We start from the raw sequence: 25,889 nt of genomic DNA on the forward strand, positions 1-25,889 counted from the left end.
AAGGAAATAGTTAATCAAGTCCAGGAGGCACAGAGAGTCCCATACAGAATAAATCCAAGGAGAAATACGCCAAGACACATATTAATCAAACTGTCAAAAATTAAACACAAAGAAATCATATTAAAAGCAGCAAGGCAAAAACAACAAATAACACACAAGGGAATCCCCATCAGGATAACAGCTGAACTATCAGCAGAAACTCTACAAGCCAGAAGGGAGTGGCAGGACATACTTAAAGTGATGAAGGAGAAAAAACTGCAACCAAGATTACTCTACCCAGCAAGGATCTCATTCAGATTTGATGGAGAAATTAAAACGTTTACAGACAAGCAAAAGCTGAGAGAGTTCAGCACCACCAAACCAGCTTTACAACAAATGCTAAAGGAACTTCTCTAGGCAAGAAACACAACAGAAGGAAAAGACCTACAATAATGAACCCAAAACAATTAAGAAAATGGGAATAGGAACATACATATCGATAATTACCTTAAATGTAAATGGACTAAATGCTCCCACCAAAAGACACAGAGTGGCTGAATGGATACAAAAACAAGACCCATCTATATGCTGTCTACAAGAGACCCACTTCAGACCTAGAGACACATACAGACTGAAAGTAAGGGGATGGAAAAAGATATTCCATGCAAATGGAAACCAAAAGAAAGCTGGAGTAGCAATTCTCATATCAGACAAAATAGACTTTAAAATAAAGACTACTAGAAGAGACAAAGAAGGACACTACATAATGATCAAGGGATCGATCCAAGAAGAAGATATAACAATTGTAAATATTTATGCACCCAACATAGGAGCACCTCAATACATAAGGCAAATACTAACAGCCATAAAAGGAGAAATTGACAGTAACACACTCATAGTAGGGGACTTTAACACCCCACTTTCACCAATGGACAGATCATCCAAAATGAAAATAAATAAGGAAACACAAGCTTTAAATGATACATTAAACAAGATGGACTTAATTGATATTTATAGGACATTCCATCCAAAAACAACAGAATACACATTTTTCTCAAGTGCTCATGGAACATTCTCCAGGATAGATCATATCTTGGGTCACAAATCAAGCCTTGGTAAATTTAAGAAAATTGAAATTGTATCAAGTATCTTTTCCGACCACAATGCTATGAGACTAGATATCAATTACAGGAAAAGAGCTGTAAAAAATACAAACACATGGAGGCTAAACAATACACTACTTAATAACGAAGTGATCACTGAAGAAATCAAAGAGGAAATTAAAAAATACCTAGAAACAAATGACAATGGAGACACGACGACCCAAAACCTATGGGATGCAGCAAAAGCAGTTCTAAGAGGGAAGTTTATAGCAATACAATCCCACCTTAAGAAACAGGAAACATCTCGAATAAACAACCTAACCTTGCACCTAAAGCAATTAGAGAAAGAAGAACAAAAACATCCCAAAGTTAGCAGAAGGAAAGAAATCATAAAAATCAGATCAGAAATAAATGAAAAAGAAATGAAGGAAACGATAGCAAAGATCAATAAAACTAAAAGCTGGTTCATTGAGAAGATAAACAAAATTGATAAACCATTAGCCAGACTCATCAAGAAAAAAAGGGAGAAGACTCAAATCAATAGAATTAGAAATGAAAAAGGAGAAGTAACAACTGACACTACAGAAATACAAAAGATCATGAGAGATTACTATAAGCAACTCTATGCCAATAAAATGGACAACCTGGAAGAAATGGACAAATTCTTAGAAATGCACAACCTGCCAAGACTGAATCAGGAAGAAATAGAAAATATGAACAGACCAATCACAAGCACTGAAATTGAAACTGTGATAAAAAATCTTCCAACAAACAAAAGCCCAGGACCAGATGGCTTCACAGGCGAATTCTATCAAGCATTTAGAAAAGAGCTAACACCTATCCTTCTGAAACTCTTCCAAAATATAGCAGAGGGAGGAACACTCCCAAACTCATTCTACGAGGCCACCATCACCTTGATACCAAAACCAGGCAAGGATGTCACAAAGAAAGAAAACTACAGGCCAATATCACTGATGAACATAGATGCAAAAATCCTCAACAAAATACTAGCAAACAGAATCCAACAGCACATTAAAAGGATCATACACCATGATCAAGTGGGGTTTATTCCAGGAATGCAAGGATTCTTCAATATACGCAAATCAATCAACGTGATACACCATATTAACAAATTGAAGGAGAAAAACCATATGATCATCTCAATAGATGCAGAGAAAGCTTTCGACAAAATTCAACACCCATTTATGATAAAAACCCTGCAGAAAGTAGGCATAGAGGGAACTTTCCTCAACATAATAAAGGCCATATATGACAAACCCACAGCCAGCATCGTCCTCAATGGTGAAAAACTGAAACCATTTCCACTAAGATCAGGAACTAGACAAGGTTGCCCACTTTCACCACTCTTATTCAACCTAGTTTTGGAAGTTTTAGCCACAGCAATCAGAGAAGAAAAGGAAATAAAAGGAATCCAAATTGGAAAAGAAGAAGTAAAGCTGTCACTGTTTGCAGATGACATGATACTATACATAGAGAATCCTAAAGATGCTACCAGAAAACTACTAGAGTTAATCAATGAATTTGGTAAAGTTGCAGGATACAAAATTAATGCACAGAAATCTCTGGCATTCCTATATACTGATGATGAAAAATCTGAAAGTGAAATCAAGGAAACACTCCCATTTACCATTGCAACAAAAAGAATAAAATATCTAGGAATAAACCTACCTAAGGAGACAAAAGACCTGTATGCAGAAAATTATAAGACACTGATGAAAGAAATTAAAGATGATACAAATAGATGGAGAGATGTACCATGTTCTTGGATTGGAAGAATCAACATTGTGAAAATGACTCTACTACCCAAAGCAATCTACAGGTTCAATGCAATCCCTATCAAAGTACCACTGGCATTTTTCACAGAACTAGAACAAAAAATTTCACAATTTGTATGGAAACACAAAAGACCCCGAATAGCCAAAGCAATCTTGAGAACGAAAAATGGAGCTGGAGGAATCAGGCTCCCTGACTTCAGACTATACTACAAAGCTACAGTAATCAAGACAGTATGGTACTGGCACAAAAACAGAAAGATAGATCAATGGAACAGGATAGAAAGCCCAGAGTTAAACCCACGGACATATGGTCACCTTATCTTTGATAAAGGAGGCAGGAATGTACAGTGGAGAAAGGACAGTCTCTTCAATAAGTGGTGCTGGGAAAACTGGATAGGGACATGTAAAAGTATGAGATTAGATCATTCCCTAACACCATACACAAAAATAAGCTCAAAATGGATTAAAGACCTAAATGTAAGGCCAGACACTATCAAACTCTTAGAGGAAAACATAGGCAGAACACTCTATGACATAAATCACAGCAAGATCCTTTTTGACCCACCTCCTAGAGAAATGGAAATAAAGACAAAAATAAACACATGGGACCTAATGAAACTTAAAAGCTTTTGCATAGCAAAGGAAACCATAAACAAGACCAAAAGACAACCCTCAGAATGGGAGAAAATATTTGCAAATGAAGCAACTGACAAAGGATTAATCTCCAAAATTTATAAGCAGCTCATGCAACTCAATAACAAGAAAAGAAACAACCCAATCCAAAAATGGGCAGAAGACCTAAATAGACATTTCTCCACAGAAGATATACAGACTGCCAACAAACACATGAAAGGATGCTCAACATCTTTACTCATTAGAGAAATGCAAATCAAAACTACAATGAGATATCATCTCACACCAGTCAGAATGGCCATCATCAAAAAATCTAGAAACAATAAATGCTGGAGAGGGTGTGGAAAAAAGGGAACACTCTTGCACTGCTGGTGGGAATGTGAATTGGTACAGCCGCTATGGAGAACGGTATGGAGGTTCCTTAAAAAACTACAAATAGAACTACCATATGACCCAGCAATCCCACTACTAGGCATATACCCTGAGAAAACCATAATTCAAAAAGAGACATGTACCAAAATGTTCATAGCAGCCCTATTTACAATAGCCCGGAGATGGAAACAACCTAAGTGTCCATCATCGGATGAATGGATAAAGAAGATGTGGCACATATATACAATGGAATATTACTCAGCCATAAAAAGAAATGAAATTGAGCTATTTGTAATGAGGTGGATAGACCTAGAGTCTGTCATACAGAGTGAAGTAAGTCAGAAAGAGAAAGACAAATACTGTATGCTAACACATATATATGGAATTTAAGAAAAAAAAATGTCATGAAGAACATAGGGGTAAGACAGGAATAAAGACACAGACCTACTAGAGAATGGACTTGAGGATATGGGGAGGGGGAAGGGTAAGCTGTGACAAAGCGAGAGAGAGGCATGGACATATATACACTACCAAACGTGAGGTAGATAGCTAGTGGGAAGCAGCCGCATAGCACAGGGAGATCAGCTCGGTACTTTGTGACCGCCTGGAGGGGTGGGATAGGGAGGGTGGGAGGGAGACGCAAAAGGGAGGGGATATGGAAACATATGTATATGTATAACTGATTAAATTTGTTATAAAGCAAAAAAATAAAATAAAATAAAATTAAAAAAAAAATAAAATAGTACTTAAATGCTCATTAAAAAAAAATCATATATTATACCTTTATAATTTGGATTTTCTCTCATGTGATTACATTTATTCATATTCTTCATAGACTTAATTATTAAATGTGTATGTTATTATTCTTCATTTAAAAGATTTCATCAGGTCTATGGATAATGACCCTTTGTCTGTCATATGTGATGCAAATATAACTTTTAGCCACTTGTTTTATTTTAGATTTGTAAGATATCATGTTCAGATTTTTGGTAATTAAATGTGTAAAGTAGAGTATGGCAGAATGAGATTAAAGGATAATGGAGATTTTTGCAACCAGAAATATTTTATCCATATTCTCTTGTAGAAAAGGGAAATGCTGTGCTTTGGACTGTAGTATTTAATTTCATATACTGTATATGTTTCCTCGTTAAATCTGTGGTGTTACATTTCCAGAGTGAGAATCCAAAGTGATCTGAAAACATGTACAGTCCAGTGCTTGGAATTTAAGTGGACATAATTTTAAATTTTCACCACAAACTGTTTTGATACTCTCCTTAATGGGAGCAAAACAACAAAGATAAGCTAAACTCTCAAAATGAAGAACACATGGATGTGGAAGAACAAATTCAAAGGTAGAGTTATGGTCTTGGAGCAGACTGACTTTCCTTTTCCCTGCACCTGGTACCCTCACCAATCCAAACATCTGCATCAGAAATAATTTTCAAGGCATATTTTCTGTTTAGGTTCTCTTTACCAAATGGTATGAAACAAAATCAAGACATAGCCACATTAAATTATGTACAATGTTTAAAAATCATGCATTCTGGGGCTTCCCTGGTGGCGCAGTGGTTGAGAGTCCGCCTGCCGATGCAGGGGACAAGGGTTCGTGCCCTGGTCCGGGAAGATCCCACATGCCGCGGAGCGGCTGAGCCCGTGAGCCATGGCTGCTGAGCCTGCGCGTCCGGAGCCTGTGCTCCACAACGGGAGAGGCCACAACAGTGAGAGGCCCGCGTACCACACACACACACACACACAAATCATGCCTTCTGTGGATTGTAAAACTAAAATGCAGAGAATTTATACAACAATTTACTGAACAACTCTGAGTGAGTGGCTTACTCTGAGCTGGGTACAGCCCTAGGTATTACGGATACAGGGTGAATAAGGGATTATGATCAGAGCCCTCAGGAGCCTCCAACTGGTCTTTAACTGGTTACTTCAAACCTTGTTTCATTGTAGTGACTCTGAGACTCTCCACGAAAATCTGAAACACATTCAGTTAGCCAAATGCTCTTGAGATGCATAGGTAGGAAAGAATTCTAGGAAACCAGAATGAGGAAAATAGATACATATTAAATAAAGTTCAGCCCTCAGAATAGAAAGTTATGATTTCATGTCCCATGAAGATCATAGGAATGGCATTTTTCATGCAGGAAACAGGTGTCAGATATGGGATTGATGAACTAAGGTTTCAATACACAGAGCATCGCCAGGATGTATCCCTCTAGTCTTTCAAGAAGGACCAGCCCAGGTAGGGCAGGGACAGGCAAAGAGCAACTGTAACAATAGCAGCGTTAGCAACACAGAGCTACTGAGTGCTTCCTGCCAAGCACTGCAGAACATTTTGCCTACACCCCCTCCATTTGCCAGATGAAGGGAATCTTCCCTCTGGCTCCAGCGTTTTGCCTGTGCATTCACCCCTGCCAGTTTTTGATCGATGGATTCTTCCTGTTGTGTTTACCCACTTCAGACGTTGGAAGTGTTCATTGGTCATTTATTCATTCACTGAATACTTCGTGCCATCACTCTGCTAGTGACTGGGACCACAGAAATGAACAGGGGGAAAAAGGACACTATACCAGCCTTCAAGGAACTTTCTTTCTGGAAGAAACACAGACCAGAGACTCAATGACTATAGAAGAGTGTGCTCACATGGCAGGCCATCTGGTAGAGCCTGGGGATGAGTGAGATGTATAGGTCTACGAAATGTTCTCAGTGACACATGCACAGTTATTTAGTATAACATGTGTGGAAAAAATTATAAAATATATGACTATAATACACAATTGACATTATATTATACTATATATTATATATTATGTTAGATATATTGTATGTTATATATATCCAAAATCATTATATTTAGGTGAGCTGACAATCCAAATGTCCCTCAATAGGGGACCATTAAAATAAACAATGAAACACTGATGTGCTGATATGGAAACAGCTCCAAAATATATAAGTAAAAAAATGGAAAGTCTCAGAAGAATGCATATCATATGCTGTTTTTTGTGAGGGGCAGATAAGAATATAGAGTCACATTTTCTGATATGTGCCTAAAGACACTTTGGAGTCATATGCATGACACTAAACAAACAAACAAAACAAAACGGGTTGGGTTTCCCGATGGGGAGCAGAGATGGGGGACCCAGGCAAATGGGGACACAAGGGAAGGAGGGAGGATTTTCACCGTACACAATTTTTTTTTTTTTTTTTTTTGCGGTACGCAGGCCTCTCACTGTTGTGGCCTCTCCCGTTGCGGAGCACAGGCTCTGGACGTGCAGGCTCAGCGGCCATGGCTCACGGGCCCAGCCGCTCCGCGGCATGTGGGATCTTCCCGGACCAGGGCACGAACCCGTGTCCCCTGCATCAGCAGGCGGACTCTCAGCTATTGCGCCACCAGGGAAGCCCCACCGTACACATTTTTATGTTTCTGAATTAAGTGAATGTATTGTCTATTTTAAAAAATTAAATTAACATATCCTGGAACTTTTGGAGGAAAGATGTCTACTTGTGGACCGTGGCCGGTGGATGAAGAGCTGGGGGTGGAGGACCCATTCCCAGCAGAATGCTGCAGGCTGGGCTGCAGGCTTGCTTGCCAACAGGTCATGCTCTGCATGGGTGGTGGCTGGGCTCCTGTCGGGGAGGGTCAGGAGGCCAGGATGGGAATCAGGCAGGGGCAGGTCCTGAGGGCCTCAGCGGACAAGGTGCAAATTCGGATCTCATCTCGAAGGTGATGGGAATCACTGAGGGTGATCAGAAGGAAAGTGAGTAATCACATTTACACTTTCGCATCGTGTCTCCAGGAGCACAGTGCAGGCATGACACTGGTGGGGCACAGCTGGGACAGGGAGACTAATACTCAGGAGGTGACTGGCCGTGCTTCAGGTGAGCAGGCAGAGCAGAGGAACCCAGGCAGGGCCGGCGAGGTGGAGGTCCCGCAGCCTGATCCCGGCTGCTGCCTTTGACTCGTCATCCCCTCCTAAATTAAACGGGCTCCTCCGCTCAAACTGCCCACAACCTTTCCTGGGATTCCACTTGATCTTCACCTTGGTGTCGCTCACAATGGGCAGGAGGCCTCGGGGAGAGCTGAGTGGGGTGCGGATGCTCTCAGAGCCTGTGGGACTGTCCTGTGCGGGACCCTATTCCTTCTTGCTGAGCTCTGCTGTTTCTGTCTGTTTGTTTCCTTCAAGCTTGTACACATTTCCTGTTGAATGCTAATGACTGGGATTTCATTTCTTCCAGTTCCAAGCCCTGCAGTTAGGCGGGACAATCATACAGGTGGTGTCCACCATCAGAGCTGTATCCGCAGGTAAGTCACTCAAACACTCCCCTCTCAACTTGCCAGAGAACTGCTGCCCTGAAACCCCTCTCCACCAACCTGGCCGCCCTTGCCGGCCCCTCCCTGTGTCCTTCTAGATACTCCTGGGCCTTCAGCCATTATAGGGGTAAGCCCTGGTGCAGCAGGGCCTCTGGGACCCTGCCTCATCTCAAAGCCCTTTGCCTGTGTGCTTCGTTGTTGCCCGTGCAGGGGCTGTTAAATCTTGCAACTGTTACTTTTTCTTTTTCCACTAATAAGACATCTCAGCACATGCTAAGCATCTCAGCGCACGCTAAACAACTGATACAGGAAGTATTCCCATATCATCGGATTTTAAAAAATCACAGTTCTAATCATTGTAGACATATTCGTATGAAATAAGTGGAAAATACAAGAAAATTATATGCAATCAACCACAACAGTAATACATAATTTGATCGTTGTGAAACAAAGTCAGGATATAATTCATTTTAACATAAAAAGAAAAAATATTGAAGATCTTGTCTGGCAGGTATATTATACAAGAAAAGTCAGAGATCAGCAACTTATATTTTTACTGCTGGAAGGCTGAACAGGATAATGAGGACTCTGTATGCCTGTGGACAGCTTTGAACGTTCGCTAAACAAATATGCTGAGGAATTAATTTATAAGTGACAAGTACTTGTAGGTGGCAACATACACTTTATTTTGTACTTTTCTCTAAAGTAGGTTTTTAATGTTAGTTCAGCTTCTTATCATATAAATACTTTCACCTTGCTGTTCATTTGAATTGGAGTTACTATGGAGAAATGACTTTTTGATTCTACAGCATTCTACTGCATTATAAAAACTTGGAAATCATGCCATCATGCCACAATTTTCACAATTTTCACGGCTTAGCAATTTTCTATGAATTTTTTTAAGGAGGGGAATCTGTTCACACATGAAGGATTCTAGAAAAATGTTTCAGTGTTACAAAATTTAGTAAGAACCTTTAGAACCTAGGACATGATGATAGAGTACTCTTTCACCTTAAAATAGTCTGAAACAGTTTAAAAGAAAATTTGCCTCCATGTTTATTTTTTAAATTCAGAGATTTAAACGTATACAGTTTGCCACAATTTCATATGTTACTGCCAGGAGAGTAAAGAAAGACCAGAGAATAGGGAAAGATTGATAAACACATATTGACAAGTGACAGCATATAGAAACCAAGAATAATCAGATTCCCTGTTACATCTCTGAAAGAAAATTCCTTAGCATTGAGGTCCAACCTCTTTCTTTGAATTTAGGGTAGAGTTTGCCTTTCATTGAACTAGAACACTAAAAGATCTTTGAAGTTTTTTATTCTAGTCTTTAGTCTTTCTAGAAAATTATAATTCAAATATGCTCTAAACCACTATTTTAAACCTTGACATATGCAGGTTAAAGAGTAATAGTTAATAAATTATGTAAAGGCGGGTAAGACTGCTACATTGGTGGCTCCAAATGAGCCATGTCTCCTGATACTCTCACCTTTCTAGAGGCCCCTCCCACAATGATGCTGGGCTTGGTCACATGACTTGCTGTAGCCAATGGGACAACAGTAGACATTACTCTCAAGTAGAGGCTTGATAAATGCTTGCATGTTGGGCTTCTCTTTTTGGAACCCAGCAGCCTGGCTGTAAGAAAGTCTGTCAGGTTTTCTTCAAAAAGAGAAGCCATGTGGAGGAGAATGTGGGTCAACAGCCAGCACCAGACATATGAGTGAGGACTTCTAGAATATTCTAACCACAGCAGAGCTCCTGGTGGAAGGTTCACGTGAGTGACCTGGCTAGTACCATGTGAAGCAGAGCAACCCAACTGAGACCTGCCCAAATTCCTGAGCCACAGGACTCTAAGCAACACACTGATACTGTTTTAAGTAATTACAGTTTGGAGCAGTTTGTTACACAGCAGTAGATAACAGATACAGCAAGTGTTAGCAGGGACGCCTAAAGTTCTTTCTGGAAATAATTCCAAGGTACATTCTTCATTGACATACACCTCTCATACTCCTGTCATCTATTTATTTATTATTGAGCCTGTCTTTCTCATTCTGACTCTAACTCTAACCAGCTGGATAGAAGAGCTGAGATGGTTGGTTCATGTGAAAAGCGTTGTGAGAACGGCTTTATTGTATATTGACTCAAACAAAATGCCAAGTCCTTGTCGGATCTCAAAGAAACAGCATTCTTGAAGATGGTATATATCTTAAATTAATTCCACTCCACAGCATGATCAAACTGTGGCTGGGACAGTCTGGTGGAAAGAAAATGTCTTTAAGGAATTCCTAGCACATAAGCCTTCTGTGGTCCAATCAAACCATTGCCTCTCTGTTTCTCTATATGGAACTGTATCCTCACAACAAATTTCAGGCACTAAAATGTGTAGGACTCTCTGGAGGAATTTGTTTTCTTAAGAAATAATTATTTGAAATACAAGGTTTATTAGATTGAGAAAGACGTCGGGTGTATTTGCATCCTTCTTTCTTTGGAACTAACATGACTTAACAAAAGAATGCATTAGAAGTAGTTGCAACAGTAGAAGTATATTAGGAGAAGAGCCCACAGTAGTGAATGGGCAATGCACCACTTCTGGGGGATGGTGGTACTATTCCACTGAATTGTGGGGATTGTATCTCAAGTTAGAAACTACCGCAATGAACTGGTTCTAGAAACAAAGTGTCTGGATACCAAGAGGAAAAAGATGTCACCTGCCATTAAGCATAACTACTGTTAGCATCATCGTTGCTATTTCCATTGTTTAAAGGATGTTCTCTGTGTGCTTATCTACAGCATTATCTGCCGGTGGCGGGGTGGGGGGGCGTATGGACGGAAAGTTTAGATATAAAATGCCATTAAAGAGAGTCCTGATCGGACAATGATACAAACGTGATACTTACAGAGAGTAGTATTTGGACGGCACTGTGGATGACCTCCAGGTACTGGAAGTCGACGATGCAGCCGGTGACAGAGACATACGTGTAATCGTCCACCATGCCGTGGGCTGACGGGGGCAGCACTCTTCGGACACAGCCAGGCCCATGTTCCCGCCACCACGACCGGTGTACAGAGATGTTGAATGTCATTAGATCTGTATCCTAGGATATAAGGAGACAAGAGAGCAAGAGGAGACAATCAGAGCACATCACATCTTTGATTTTCACCTTAGGACGAATTCAGGGTGAATGAAATTGTTGAAATGGTTTAAATTTCAAGTAAAAAGTGACAAAAGACAAAGTTAACATTGGCGACATGTATCACATGGCTAAATGAAATAGCTCATTTTTCACACTGGTTATAGTTATTCAATGTGGTGATATAATTCTTTGAATAATAACATTTCAAGGTTAGCACACATCAAAAATCCAGAGATGATATGTTTAGTTAAAAGTTCCTATGTTTATTTAAAAATTATATTGTGCACATTGAAATTTTCTTCTGTATTTTCTTGTTGCTCCATTGCCATTGGCATCACCATCATGCGCTAACATTTATTGAGAGATTTTTTTTTTTTTTGCAGTACACGGGCCTCTCACTGCTGTGACCTCTCCCGTTGTGGAGCACAGGCTCTGGACACGCAGGCTCAGCGGCCATGGCTCACGGGCCCATATGCTCCGCGGCATGTGGGATCTTCCCGGACCGGGGCATGAACCCGTGTCCCCTGCATCGGCAGGCGGACTCTCAACCACTGCACCACCAGGGAAGCCCTTACTCTGCTTTTAATCACTTCTCCAGACTCCTTGTTTTTCTTCCCCTCACACTCCATGCTCTAGCCATACTGAGCTTCCTTCTGTTCCCCAAATGAACAGTTCTGTCTAACCTGTTGGTCTTCACACATCCTGTTCCATCTTCATAGAATATTGTCTTTCACTCTCACCCTTCATCTTCTTCCCCTATCACTAAAATCAACACCTCCCCATCCTGGTTACCTGGTAACTCCTATTTATTTTCAGATTTAGGCAGAGATATCGACTTCCTTGGGAAAGTCATCACTGGTCCCTGGAAATTCATCCATAGGAAGTCTGGGCAATAAAAGCCTTCTATGTTCTCCCGAGTGCCTTGTCCTTTCACGTAATTTTATATCTTTGTTTGGGTGGGGATGACACATTATTCTTTTTATAATCAACTTGCTGACTCACATGGCAGATTATAAACCAACTATGATCTGCACTGCTTTCCAAATGCCAAGCTCACAGTAACAGCTCAATTTTTTAAGTCGAATGAACGAGCCTAGCTACTAGATTTTTTTTGCAGTACGCGGGCCTCTCACTGTTGTGACCTCTCCCGTTGCGGAGCACAGGCTCTGGACACGCAGGCTCAGTGGCCATGGCTCATGGGCCCAGCTGCTCCGAGGCATGTGGGATTTTCCCAGACCGGGGCACGAACCTGTATCCCCTGCATCGGCAGGTGGACTCTCAACCACTGCACCACCAGGGAAGCCCGCCACTGGATTTTTTGAGGCACAAACTCAATTAAGAATTGAGAAAACCTTATAAAACCCCAGAAGGTCACTGAACATCCATTATTGCTAGTGGGAGTGTGAATTTGTACAGCCACTTTGAAAAAAGTTTTGTATATCGACTGTAGCTAGATAAATGTATGCCTTACGACCTAGTGGTCCCACTCTTGAGTATGAATGCATTATCAAATGCATTTCTTTTTTTTTTTTTTTTTTTTTTTCTTTTTGCGGTATGCGGGCCTCTCACTGTTGTGGCCTCTCCCTTTGCGGAGCACAGGCTCCGGATGCGCAGGCCCAGCGGCCATGGCTCACGGGCCCAGCCGCTCCGCGGCATATGGGATCCTCCCAGACCAGGGCACGAACCCGTATCCCCTGCATCGGCAGGCGGACTCTCAACCACTGCGCCACCAGGGAGGCCCAAATGCATTTCTTAAGAAAGGTAAGTATGGAGAGAATCAGCCATCTTTCTCATGTGTTTATTAAAATAACTGAGACACTATGCAAAACAAGGAGGAAAAGAATCATGGTCAAAGATTGAATTTCTTTCCAAAACCGTTGGATGCCGTGGAAGGAACCAAATGAACACCCCCCACCCCCAGTTTTCTAATAATGACTTTAAAGAAATTACTAGTCCCATTAGAGGAAATAATATAAATGAAGCCCACCTCTTGCAGGGCCACCTTGAAGGGGGGTAGGGGAAATACAGCGAGAAATTTTAAAAAGTCTGCAATTTGCAGGAAGACTTTTGTTTTTCTTTTAAAAGTCAACCTCCCCTTCTCTTATCCGTGTTTGCTTTGTAGTTGTCCATTCATTAGCCATGTCTTGTTTTATGCTGATTTGCTTTTTCTTAAAAATCCATATGTGTGCACTTTTTTTTAATCAATATGCACAGCACTTTTCTAGAAGGACATACTTAGTAGTGGCTTCCTCTTGGGGAGAGGCATTGAAGGTTTGGGGTAGGAGATTTACTTTTTGTTCTAAGTCTTTTGTATTGTTTGAAGTTATTACTGTGTATATATACAGTAGTGCCTTTTTAATTAAAATGTTTTTATGTGTAAGTTACACTTAAAAAAACGTTACCAGTTTTATTTTTTGAATTTTTTTTATAGAGCAGGTTTTTATTAGCTATGTATTTTATACATATTAGTGCATATAGGTCAATCCCAAATCTCCTAATTCATCCCCACTTTTGATGTGCATCAGGTCCATAGGGCAGAACCAGGTATGTCCCTGCAAAAACAGCCTTTCAAAGCTGAGCATTTGTGCATAGAATGCAACATTTCAATGCAATGGAAAAAACCATTTCATGCCAGTGATGCCTCAAATCTTATTTGTGAAAGTATAATGTACATTCCCAGATATTGACATTTATGGTATGTAATTGCTGCACCTGATGACACTAAGATTTGCCTACAGATGATTTTTTAACAGTAAGTGTACATGTTGCTGTAATCTATGAATTTTAAACACCTGTAGTTTACTTAGCTAATTACCAAGCCCGCTCAACACATCTGGCTTCTCTGTCTTTGTGTTAATCAATAACTATTTGATTACAATGTTATGCCTTTTATGCTAATTGGGATTTTGAGACCATAAAATGGTGCTACCTTTGTGTTTCATGCCTGTACTAATGTGTTATATTTATAGTTTGTTGTATTCAGAATTCATGCTGCATGTGCATGTATGCACACATTTTACTTCATTTGCCCAACAGAAGTGTTTCTATTCAATCTGTTTTTTGCCAAGTTTATTGTCTGAAAAGAAAATCCTTGCTTATTTTAAAATTTTGGCTGGAAAATTCCTTGTTTGAGAAAAATAGATGTTTGTTTTAATCTGGTAGGATTCTTTAAAAAAAAAAAAGGAAAAGTCATATGATCCTTTTAGCTGTTCCCTTTTTGAAAGGTAGCCGGATAAATAAAATAATACTGGTATTTTTGATCTGTGGATGTAGCTGCTGGTGCGGTTTAAAACCCTCTGCAAAAGAAGACTGTTTTTTCTCAGTTGCTTCCTTTGCTCTAATAATCGTGAAGGCTGGAAAGAGGTCTGATTAATTGCAAACTTGGATGTGGTAAAAACCTCTCTGGCAGGTTCTTATCTCTCACTATCAATCTCAAGTTTCAGAGTAACCATCTTGGAAGGCTTGCAGGAGGGAGCCTCTTGGGATCTGGAAATTCCAGAGACAAGGATTCAAATGCAGAGTTGGATTTCTATTGTAGCAGCTCAGTGTGTATATGTGCACACATGTGTTCAGGGGGAAGGGGGGCTATTCACTTTGCTGTGGGGCAGGCGCTGAATGGAGAATAAAAGCCCACATCTGCCCACGATATTAATTTTGAGAGTTCTGTCTCTCTTTGTCTCCACAGATCCCCTAATATGACTGATAAGTAATCACACCAAGTATGGAGATGCTTCATGTCAGCATTAGCTCTCTGCCTTTCGTCTAAACAAGATTAAGTGTCACTAGCCAGATATTCCATAAATATATAAGGCCCAGTGGCCACAAAGGACACTGTTTATTTTATTACTATTAATTCTTTAGGGGGGGAATGATATTTAAGGTCATTTTTTTTAACCCCATGGCCGAGTCATGGGGTTTTCTTTCCTAGTGTCCTAAGGAGTTCAGGGTGCTTCTAAACTATTAATTAATTCATATTATAAAGTGAGTTCTTACTAGCAATGATTAATCCCAGTAATTTTAATTCCCCTAAATGAAGTAAAGACCACTTTTAGCTCTTCCTTAGAGTTGAATTGGAAGCTTTCCAAAGAATATTTGAATCCTTTTCAATTTGCAGATCATGGGGAGACATATTAACTTCTGGTTGTCCTTACAGATAGCAGCTACTCTTAAAATATCCAACTTGTCCAAAAGCACACTTAGCTATACTTTCCCTAAGTACCTAGATGAATACACAACTATTATCCAAAGTAGAAAACCTCTTCCCTTTGACATTTCTGCAGCTGGCCACCAAACAACCCTCTTGCCATGAGCTGGGATTATTTCTGTGGGGCAACTTACCAGATGGCATCTTCAATGGATGTCGGGTAGTTATTGTAGCTACATCGTCTGTAGTGTCTAAAGTGGCAACAATGCCTGTCTATGCTCTGCCCAAGGAGACTTCAAACAGTGTAGGTTTCCTCCTTATAAATAAGATAGTCCTACTGTACATATAGATGATTATAAATTTAAACATCTCATCAGGTCACAAGATCTTCTCTGAGAATGAATGCATAAGTTTTTCCTGGCTCATCTCTTTAACAGAAATGTTATTTATAGCCATTGTTCTCTATTCATCATAGTGCAAAAATCTCATATTTTCTTCATTAGCACCTTGTAATCTAAAAGTATACAATCTATATTAATTATAATATATTGGTGAATGCAGAACAAAGGTATTTAGAACTACTTTAATTCAGAGCCATTTATGTAGAAAGTGACTCACACAGTCTGATATAGTTTTCCTTTAAGAATGATGCTTTGAGCATTTTGTCAACCAATGACAAGGCGTGAGGGCATCTTATTGTTATTTAAGAATAAGCTTTGTGCATTGGGAGCTCCATGCATACTGAAGGGCATGGTGCAGGGGCCACAGTTTGGGGACATGGAGGGTGGGTCCAATCAGTAACCAGAATATACCCCCAACTTGTGATAATTTTTTGCAAGGTCAATTCTTGCATCAGATGGAAATATATTCAGAAGATTAGAGAGTGTCAATCAACCCACAGCATTAGTGTTGGTGATGGTTGAAATTTACCTGTCAGACAAAGCATAAGACAAATGGATTATTTGTGGACATACTGCTGAGAATGAACTGAGAACAAAGCCAGATGCTCAGAGTCACACACAACAAAAACTAGACAAGGGCTTCCCTGGTGGCGCAGTGGTTGAGAGTCCGCCTGCCGATGCAGGGGACGCGGGTTCGTGCCCCGGTCTGGGAAGATCCCACATGCTGTGGAGCGGCTGGGCCCGTGAGCCATGGCCGCTGAGCCTGCACGTCCGGAGCCTGTGCTCCGCAAAGGGAGAGGCCACAACAGTGAGAGGCCCGCATAGTGAAAAAAAAAAAAAAAAAAAAAAAAACAAAAACAAACCACAACTAGACAAGCTCTCAGCTGATTGTAGGACAGTGATTCTTAGGACTCGGTCATCCCAGAGCTTTTCAAAGCTTCTCATGTGTATGAAAGTGTCAAAAGTTAGTTCCCCAGAGAATGCAACCAGGCTCGTGGTCAATGCAAAGCTGCCAATGAACATTATTAAAGAACTTTATCGACAAGAATAGGGTCCATTTTTAGAGTGCAAGTTACTTCTGATGGTTCTTGGATTTTTAACGGTGTGATGGCAGATCCTCCCTACCTTTCTACCGCACCCATGCTCCCGACTCTACCCTCTGCCACCCATGCCTCTTGTCCCACCACTAGGAGAAGCAGAATGATGTGCAGGAGACTGTAGGGGGCTCAACTTATACAGGAAAGATAGATTCCCAACAAGCCTTCTCCGACCGAAGCTTCCACGTCATACACAGGTTAAACATAGCACTGCAAAAATCCCGAGGGCGATCCTATGTCTAATATTTATTGGAAGGCAGTCATAATATTCTGATCTTTCTGGACTTATGAGGTGGGAGTGGCAGCAGCAATGTCTACTTAATGACATTTGTCTATTGTCTTTGTCCAGACTTGGACACAGCCCGTTCATATTCAATAGTACACCTGCTTTTCTCTGCTAATGTGAGTCCAGCTTTGTAATGAGAGTACTCTACGAACTCAGCATCCTACCTGCACCAAGAAGCAAAACGCTAGCCAGTGGAGAAGCTACCACTATTGGCAAAGCTTTGTGTCTTCTTCCTGCTCTTTGACCCTTTTCACATTGTAGTTTAATTTATCTTTTTATGGCTTACCTTACTCTCTGATTTTATGTTTCTCAAGACCTGGCATGGATTCATTTTTGTGAACACAGTGCCAGACATAGAGTGAGTATGTAACAAATGTTCATTGAAGGAATTATTTGTTCTTAAATAAAATAAATAATACACACTACTATATATAAAATAGATAACCAACAAGGACCTACTATATAGCACAGAGAACTATACTCAATATTTTGTAATAACTTGTAAGGGAAAAGAATCTGAAAAAAATAGGTATATATGTATGCATAACTGAATCACTTTGCTGCACATCTGAAACTAACACAACATTGTAACTCAACTCTACTTCAATAAAAAAAAGAAAATATAAAAAAAATACACACACTTTAAAATCAAATGGTGAATTCTGAATGTATTAAAGAGTTAAACATAAAATATAAACCATAAAAGAATTAGAAGGAAAAACATGAATATTTATCTTAGGGTGAGGAAGTACTATATAAACAAAAATAGCAAAGGAAAAAAACAAAAAAAAATTATGTAGAATAGACATGATAAGTTTGCTTTAGACAGCAGCTAATAAGAAGGAGAATTGGCATTGGAATAACGAATTGACTGCCTTGCACCTGTGTTATGCTAGGGTACTTTGAAAAATGGTTTCGCCACAATTGAATATTTTCAACTACATGTTAAAAGGAATAATATCCATGTAAATTACATGTGTTTATGCAGATAAATTGGTTTAATACATTGAGGAAAAATGCTGCATGAGTTAAACAAGATGCTTTAAAATGTCTTTTAAAAATTTATCAAGGAATAATTGGTTTGACCATATTTTTCAGAGTTTAGTCAACTAACCTGGTGTCCTTTAGGTGTGATCCCCGTACTAGGGAATTACTTATTTGTAAAGTATGTACAGTTTTTCACTCCACAAGGATGTAACAAGAAAAGGTTCTTCTATTTAACCACAAGCCCATATTTTGCTGAGGTTGTTTTACAAGTAGTATGCCATACTAACCAAAAAAAATCCCCAATCGTAGGTTTAAGGAGTCTAAGAGATAATGGATAGAAAGCCATGTTTTGGAAAAGCCATAAACTTTATTCTTATACTTGTAATTTTTGCCATCTGATTCACCATCATGAATATTCTGGGGGGTAAATCACTGTTTTTCTAGTAAATTTAAAAGGTTTGGAGTTCTATTTACAAATCTCATTTTCTATACTCATGCAGAAATGCATATTTATAAGAAAGTAATAAAACTAAATACTTCTTTAATAAGAATCTTAATCTGAATATGTAACTATTGACAGTTTTAAATTAACTTAATGAACTCAGAATCTGAAATTGGCTCTTGATCAAATTAGCTGGATAATGGTTATTCATCATTTGGTATTGTAAAAATACAACTTTAATTACAATGAATTATATGACAAAACAAAACACAGCTTTAGTTTTTTTTAAAAAAAGACTTGTACTACGATTTCAATCTTATTAGGCAGAAGTCACTAACTGGTGAAGCAAAGAGTAAAGCATAGACAGACATAAAAATCCCATTTCAAATACGAGAAGCTTAATGTGTTATAGGGAATATGCTCATACTTCTAGGAAAATGACTCAGTGAAGTATTTCCAAAATAAATACTTTAGCTAGAAAACGAATATTCTTTCTATAGGTAAGTGTGACCATTTAACAATTCAAGCCACAGAATGTCTGACTGAATTGTGGCCTCTTCACATTTAAATTTCTGGGTGTGACACTATTTTCAGCTGTAGTAGTCAGACCCTCATTTGTAGTAAAACTCAGTGCTATCTCCTGATCAAATGTTCTTTTGCTACGGCAATTTTAAAGTAGAACTGAAACTATAATAAAACTGTGGATATAGCCTCCTTGCTAATTTTGCATATTAGACATATCTTCAATAGCAGGTGTTAATTTCTAGGTAAATTCTGGTTGGGCTTCTTTTTTAATTAATTAATTAATTAATTAATTAACTTATTTTTGGCTGCATTGGATCTTCGATGCTGTGTGCCTGCTCTCTCCAGTTGTGGTGAGCAGGAGCTACTCCTCGTTGTGGTGCGTGGGCCTCTCATGGAGGTGGCTTCTCTTGTGGAACACGGGCTCTAGAGCACAGGCTCACTAGTTGTGGCGCACGGGCTTAGTTGCTCTGCGGCATATGGGATCCTCCTGGACCAGGGATTGAACCTGTGTTGCCTTCACTGGCAGGCAGATTCTCAACCACTGCACCACCAGGGAAGTCCCTTGGTTGGGCTTCTTGAAAGATGATTCCTAACAGCTGCTATTCTCTAAGTGTTTTTCTGAGAATTCCAGTTTCCAGGCCAAAGGGAGCAATTCCCCATGTGTCTGTGAGTGTTCTGATGCCAGCTCTTTAGAATGATATTAATCTCTATGCCACAGATTCATGTATTTTTTAATCTACTTCAAGAAAAAAAAGGATATAACAGCCCATTAGGAAACATTAAATCCTAATCATTTCATTAATGTTCTCACTAATATGTGTTCTATAAAGTTGCTCACTTTTATAACTAAGATTCTAGTGTCACGGGTTAATGAGCAACATAGCTTCTAAGGTTGTGCAACTGCCATCAATCCATCATCAGGAAAGGACTGATCTGTCGTCCTAGCAGATGGATCAGAAGTCCTGTAGGGGTAAATTAACCCCCATTCTTTATTGCTGTGTCCTACAGATTCACAGAGCACTCCTACATATGATCATATTTGATTCTTTTTTTTTTTTTTTTTTGCAGTACGCAGGCCTCTCACCGCTGTGGCCTCTCCCGTTGTGGAGCACAGGCTCTGGATGTGCAGGCTCAGCGGCCATGGCTCACGGGCCCAGCTGCTCTGCGGCATGTGGGATCCTCCTGGACCAGGGCACGAACCTGTGTCCCCCGCATCGGCAGGCGGACTCTCAACCACTGCGCCACCAGGGAAGCCCCTCATATTTGATTCTTAAATCCAGTCAGGAGGATGTGTATTATTATTCTCATTTGTTTGAAGGGCCTGGCAGGGAAGCACAGCATCTTTTGTATCATTGACCAAAAAGAGCTGTGGGATGGGATCTCTTCTTATTGGGAAGGTCATTGGCTGTCTGTGCAGCTTCTGGAGGGGTGCAGTGGGGGCACTGACGTGCACACACTCAGTCAAAATGACCCTGGGTTACCTAGTTCTGATTTTTGGATGAGGAGTCAGTGTTTCAACCAAACAGCAGTTACATGGAAGAGGAAGGTGGCAAACTCAGGTTGCTGACTTGCTCCTTGTCTTTTTCGTTATGTCTTATGCCAAGTTCCTTGGAGGCACCAGTGCTAACAGCCTCTACATCATATTCATGGTAGATGAGAAATGTTGTTGAGCCTGTCTCTTTATGCCCCATCCTTTCCTGGCCCTGGCCTCGGGGAAGGTGACTACCCTCAGCTCTGGGGCGTCCTGACTGTTGTCTACGGTAAACCTGTTGCTATTAGGTGGCTGTTCAAGGCAAAGGCTTGAAACCCAACTCCCATACGGCAGATGTGGGAAAAAAATCTGCTACAGGACTGAACATTTTTTCATTTCTATGAAGCCACTATAATTGCTTTTTTCTGGACATTGTCACAGTAGCATAACCAGAAAAACAACAACCATAATAGTTAACACGTACGTAGCACTTACAATGTGCCAGCCATGGTTCTTAGCATTTTATGTATTTTAACTGACTTAATCCTCACAACAGCTCCTGGGGTAGGTGATGTTATTCTGCTAACCGTGTAGATGAGAAAAAGGAAAACAGGCACCCAGTTATGAAGCCTGGAACAGCTGCAGCCTTCCTGCTTCCAGTCCTAAATCAATACAGCAACGTTGTCATTCTCAGTTACAATTGAATATACTTGGGCTCATTCTTGGTATAAGTAATTTGCTTAAATTGATAGCCAGTAAGAAGCAGACCTAATTTTGGAAGCCAGACCAAAGTGACAAAACAGACAGAGTAATAACCTGGGTCTTTGATGACATCACCGCATCATCAACCAATCTTGAGACCTGCTCTACTTCTGGGTTTTGGGATGCGAGATGCTAGATGTCCTTAATGCCTATGGCACTTTGAATCAGAGTTTCTGTTACTCCCAGCATAATAATGGTCCCAAGGGATCCAAGAGTCATATTTTAGTACTGACTATGGATGCCACTACCTGGGTTTGAATTTGGCCTTGTGATTTTGGGTCAGTTATTTTTTTTTCCCTCTGAGGTAAAGTATCCTTTCCCTTTTTCATTTGTAAAATGGGAATGATCTTCATACCTATTTCATACGTGTGGTAAGGATCAGACGACATGATATATACAAAGCAGTTAAAACAGTGCCCCAAATAGAGCTTGTATTCACAAATATTTAGTGAATATTAGGGCCTTTAAACATTATTATTTATATTATTATTATTTTATTATATTTATTATTGAGTCTTGGTATTTTTCTAATCCATAAAATGTGAATAATAATAAACTTGTAGGGCTGTTATGAGGATTAAATGACATAACCCATATAGAGTGTTTAGCAGAATATTTGGCATATAGAAAAAGTTCAAAGAAATTTGGTAGTTTTCTTTCCAATTTATTTTTTCTCTTAAAATAATATACATGTGATATAAAAGATAAAACAATTACTAAACATTTTTAAAGAAAAAAAGCAGTCCTTTATATTTTATGAGTTAAAGCTATCATAGCATGTTGTTTTTCTTTAAAAAATTATATACACTAAAAAATAATACTGTCATCGTTTATGTAAAAATTTACTCCTTCAATAAACCAGTCTGAATACAAACTTCATACTTTTTTATAAGTGAAAACAAATTATAGTCTGTGCAAACTGTTACATAAAAAATGCCCTACTATTGTACAAGCAATTGGTCTATTTCTGAAATGAAAAATGGAGACATGTCTGGCAAATTATATTGCTTGCTGAACCATAAACTTGTATAGATCAAATATCCAAGTATAAAAGTTAAATATCTAATACTATACCCCAAAGGAAATATACTGTCTGGATAAACTGAAACTGTGATCTGTAAAAATCTCGGGGTTTAAGTATAATTCTGGTTGAAATAAACATTAATAATAACCACCTGATTCTAAAATAATTCCAAATACATTACAATTACCTTTCTAGTCCTCTCAGAAACTGATGAAGCTTTCTATAGAAGCAATAAACTATAACTCCATTTGCATTATTAAATTTAGTAATAGAATGAGGGCTTCTATATATCAAAGTCTTATTTACTGACACATATAAACCATAGAACTGTTTACTTCAGTCTTTGGGAGTTAACAAATTTTAACCTAACAAGTTTCATTTAGGGGATATTCCTACTAATTGAATAATATCCAATTCATAATAGACATGTAACCAAATGCAAACATTAATCTCAGTAATTCTTAGTGACATTGTGCTTTCTCAATAAATATTTGTTGAATAGATAAGAACACAGGAGTAGATAAAATGTCCATTCAAACTATTAACTTTTTCCATTGCAGATTTTTACCTAGGGAGCTATATCTATATGTTGCATTATTAGAGAAGAAGAGAGATATTTAGTTATATTAATTTGTCAAATACATAAATCTCTAGTATGGGAAAAGGCTGTAGTACTATGTTTTAGATGTATTTAAAGTCTTCATCTATTCAATTCTACAAATACCAGGTCAATGTCTTTTGTGCAAGACGTTGCTATATGCTATGAGAGAATCAAAATGAAAATTATACCATCTTGGTCTCTTATTAAGATGGGATATTGAAAACACACTTACAAAAACTATAGTATAAAGGGATATATATTAAAGACATAATCCACAAGGATGGGGAAAATGTGAGAGGAGGTAAAGGGCACACAGTTTTGAAAGGCAGAAGCAAATGGATGAGTGGGAACCAACGTCAATAGGGAAAGATAGGGACAGACTCAAGTTACACTTGCAGAGTCATAAAAAGCATCAGTTACTTCTGGAGCAGAGGTAAAGAGGATGGTTCTGAAATTAGCAGCCTGGTTAGAATCTGTCTGAGAACAAGTTAGACCTCTGATGTCTTCTGTCCCTCTCTGCGTGTCCGTCCTCCCCCCCCCCCACAAAGTCTGGAGTTGTATTTACTAGAGAGGGAAAAGGGAGGCTCTTGATCTGTCGAATGCTACATATACCTGAGGGTGGATGTACCATGCTGACCGTGTGGGGATTCATGATCAGATGCATGCCAAATAAGGAATGCAAAGACCCCAGCCTCTGTCCCTAACTGGTTCTCAGGAGGCTGGTTCCTAGATCCCTCTCCTCTAGTTAGAAACTGGAAGATTTTTTTCCTGAGGAATTTGGTCTATTTCAAAGCAGAAAAGGCAAAGACACTGACACCTGGAGTTCCCGAACAAATGGTCCACACAGGTCAATTCACAGTGTAGCTCATAGCTGAGAAGACCCATGATGTGCTCAGCAGAGCCAATCAAGTTTTAAAGCCCTCACGCGTTATCATGCACAGAAAGCCAAGGATGAGAAAAATCTGAGGAAAGGCTCTCAAAGATAGAGACTCAAACTAACAGACAGAAAAAAAAAAAAGGCAAGCAACTTTGAGAAAACAGATTATGCAGGGAGAAAAAAAATCTACAAAACAAAACAATTAGGAACATGTATAAACCCCAAATAGGATGCTATTAATGCAGGACACCCAAATTTTTAAAAAGAGCATTTGAAATTAGAAACATAATAGCACACCTGGAAATTAAGTAGAAGGGTTGGAAGATAAAGTTTTAAGAAATCTCCCTGAAAGTAGAGTAAAAATACAAATGAATGGAAAATAGAGAAAAGGCAAGAAGTTAGAAGATTGATCCAGAATACGCAATGTTTGAGCGATAGAATTTCCCATTAGAACATGGAGGACACACAGCATGGAGGGGAGAAAATTAGCAACAAATGATTTAAGAACATTTCCCCAAAATACAGGTCATAAGTTTCTAGAAAGAAAGGGCCTGCTAAATGTTCTGCATGAGATGCCTTGTTAGTGAAGAGTCTCACGTTTCCCAGAACGCATCCATTGCCGGGTCTAAAGACCTCTCAGAATCCCTTGAGCCAGACCACGATTTAACTCTCAGTGCCTTGAAATGTGAAAGACTAAATCCAGGAACTCTGGGTGGTAATTTAATTGAAGAATAATAAAGCAATATAAGAAAACTCCCTGGACGGTCTCATATTATTTAATAAGCCCCTTAAAGATAAACAGGAGGGGGGAATTTGTCAATAATGTCATATTCATGCAACTTTTTAGAACATTCATCATCAAAATGTGATGTATCTTCTGGGCTGTTTACTTCTATGAAAACGGTGTTTGTGGTTCCAAATAGTGCCAGGTGCTGCTGGTGAAAAATGAATAATTCTTAAAGTCTTTCATACCATTTGACCAAATCATCGTTCCCAGCCACAAATGAGCCATACGATATGTTCTTCAGAATTTTCAGACCCTTTAACTTTGAACTCAAACTAAAACCTTCCCTAAGCAAAGCATTTAAAAAAAAAAAAGAGTAGCAAGGATAATCCCTGTTTAACTTCCTAGATTCCTTCCATTTATCTTCTATTCTCAATGATTATTTAATTAATCCCCACTTTTGCAAGTTATGTTCTAGCTGCTAAGAGTATACAGAAATAAAGGAGAATTCTTGGTCAAGATGATGGTTTGCAACAAATATAAATGCACTTTCGTTCCCTCCTAAAGCCACTAGAACAGTTCTAAGAGTTTTAAGAAAAGCACACAGGTACGCAAGGATGAAGTCAGGCTTTACCTTCTAGGAGTGAGGCTAGGAGACTCTCTTTTGGGATATCTGACAGCTGGAGAGCAAAGCCAAATCCACCCTAATATGAAGGAGGTGGCCAAGAAGACTCATGGAATTCGTGGAGATTTTAAGCAATCCCTCCCTGAAGACAGGGGACAGAGACCACGGCAAACAGGGGAAAACAAATGAAGTGCTTGGAAGAAACAGACACCCTGGTGGTAAAGATGGCTCTCTTTCTCCAGAAAAAAAAGACCGTCATTCATATCCACAGAAAGCAGAGAGAAAAGTATCATAACTATGAAGTAAGATGAAGATTTTGTAAAAAAAAAACCCGATCTTTTGGGTACTTAAAATATTATGGTGTAAATAAAAAGCTCATTTAGAAATGTTAGACAATAAAGTTAAAGAACTCTTCCAGAGAAATGCCAAAGAAGTTTAAAAAGTTGTTCAAGAAAGGAAAAGTGTATGTATTTCACCACATCTTATCTGCAAATACCATTTTTACAGCCATACTAAACACTGAATAAGAAAAATAATAAGAACAAACAAAACAAAATTCACCTTGCTCATTTGCAAGAG

General features: G+C 39.2%; 1 protein-coding gene across 1 annotated transcript in view; it reads right to left on the minus strand.

Moving 5' to 3' along the window:
- Positions 1-25,889, minus strand: part of NKAIN3 (sodium/potassium transporting ATPase interacting 3) — a gene marked incomplete at both ends in the record, with an annotated part of 522,360 nt that overhangs the window by 121,334 nt on the left and 375,137 nt on the right. The window contains one exon of the mRNA XM_082601112.1: positions 11,108-11,305. Coding sequence (XP_082457238.1) covers positions 11,108-11,305 — 198 coding nt within the window. The remainder of the gene's footprint in view (positions 1-11,107; positions 11,306-25,889) is intronic.

This window comes from Mesoplodon mirus, assembly GCF_964341445.2.
Source record: "Mesoplodon mirus genome assembly, chromosome: 16".
Taxonomy (NCBI): Eukaryota; Metazoa; Chordata; class Mammalia; order Artiodactyla; family Ziphiidae; genus Mesoplodon; species Mesoplodon mirus.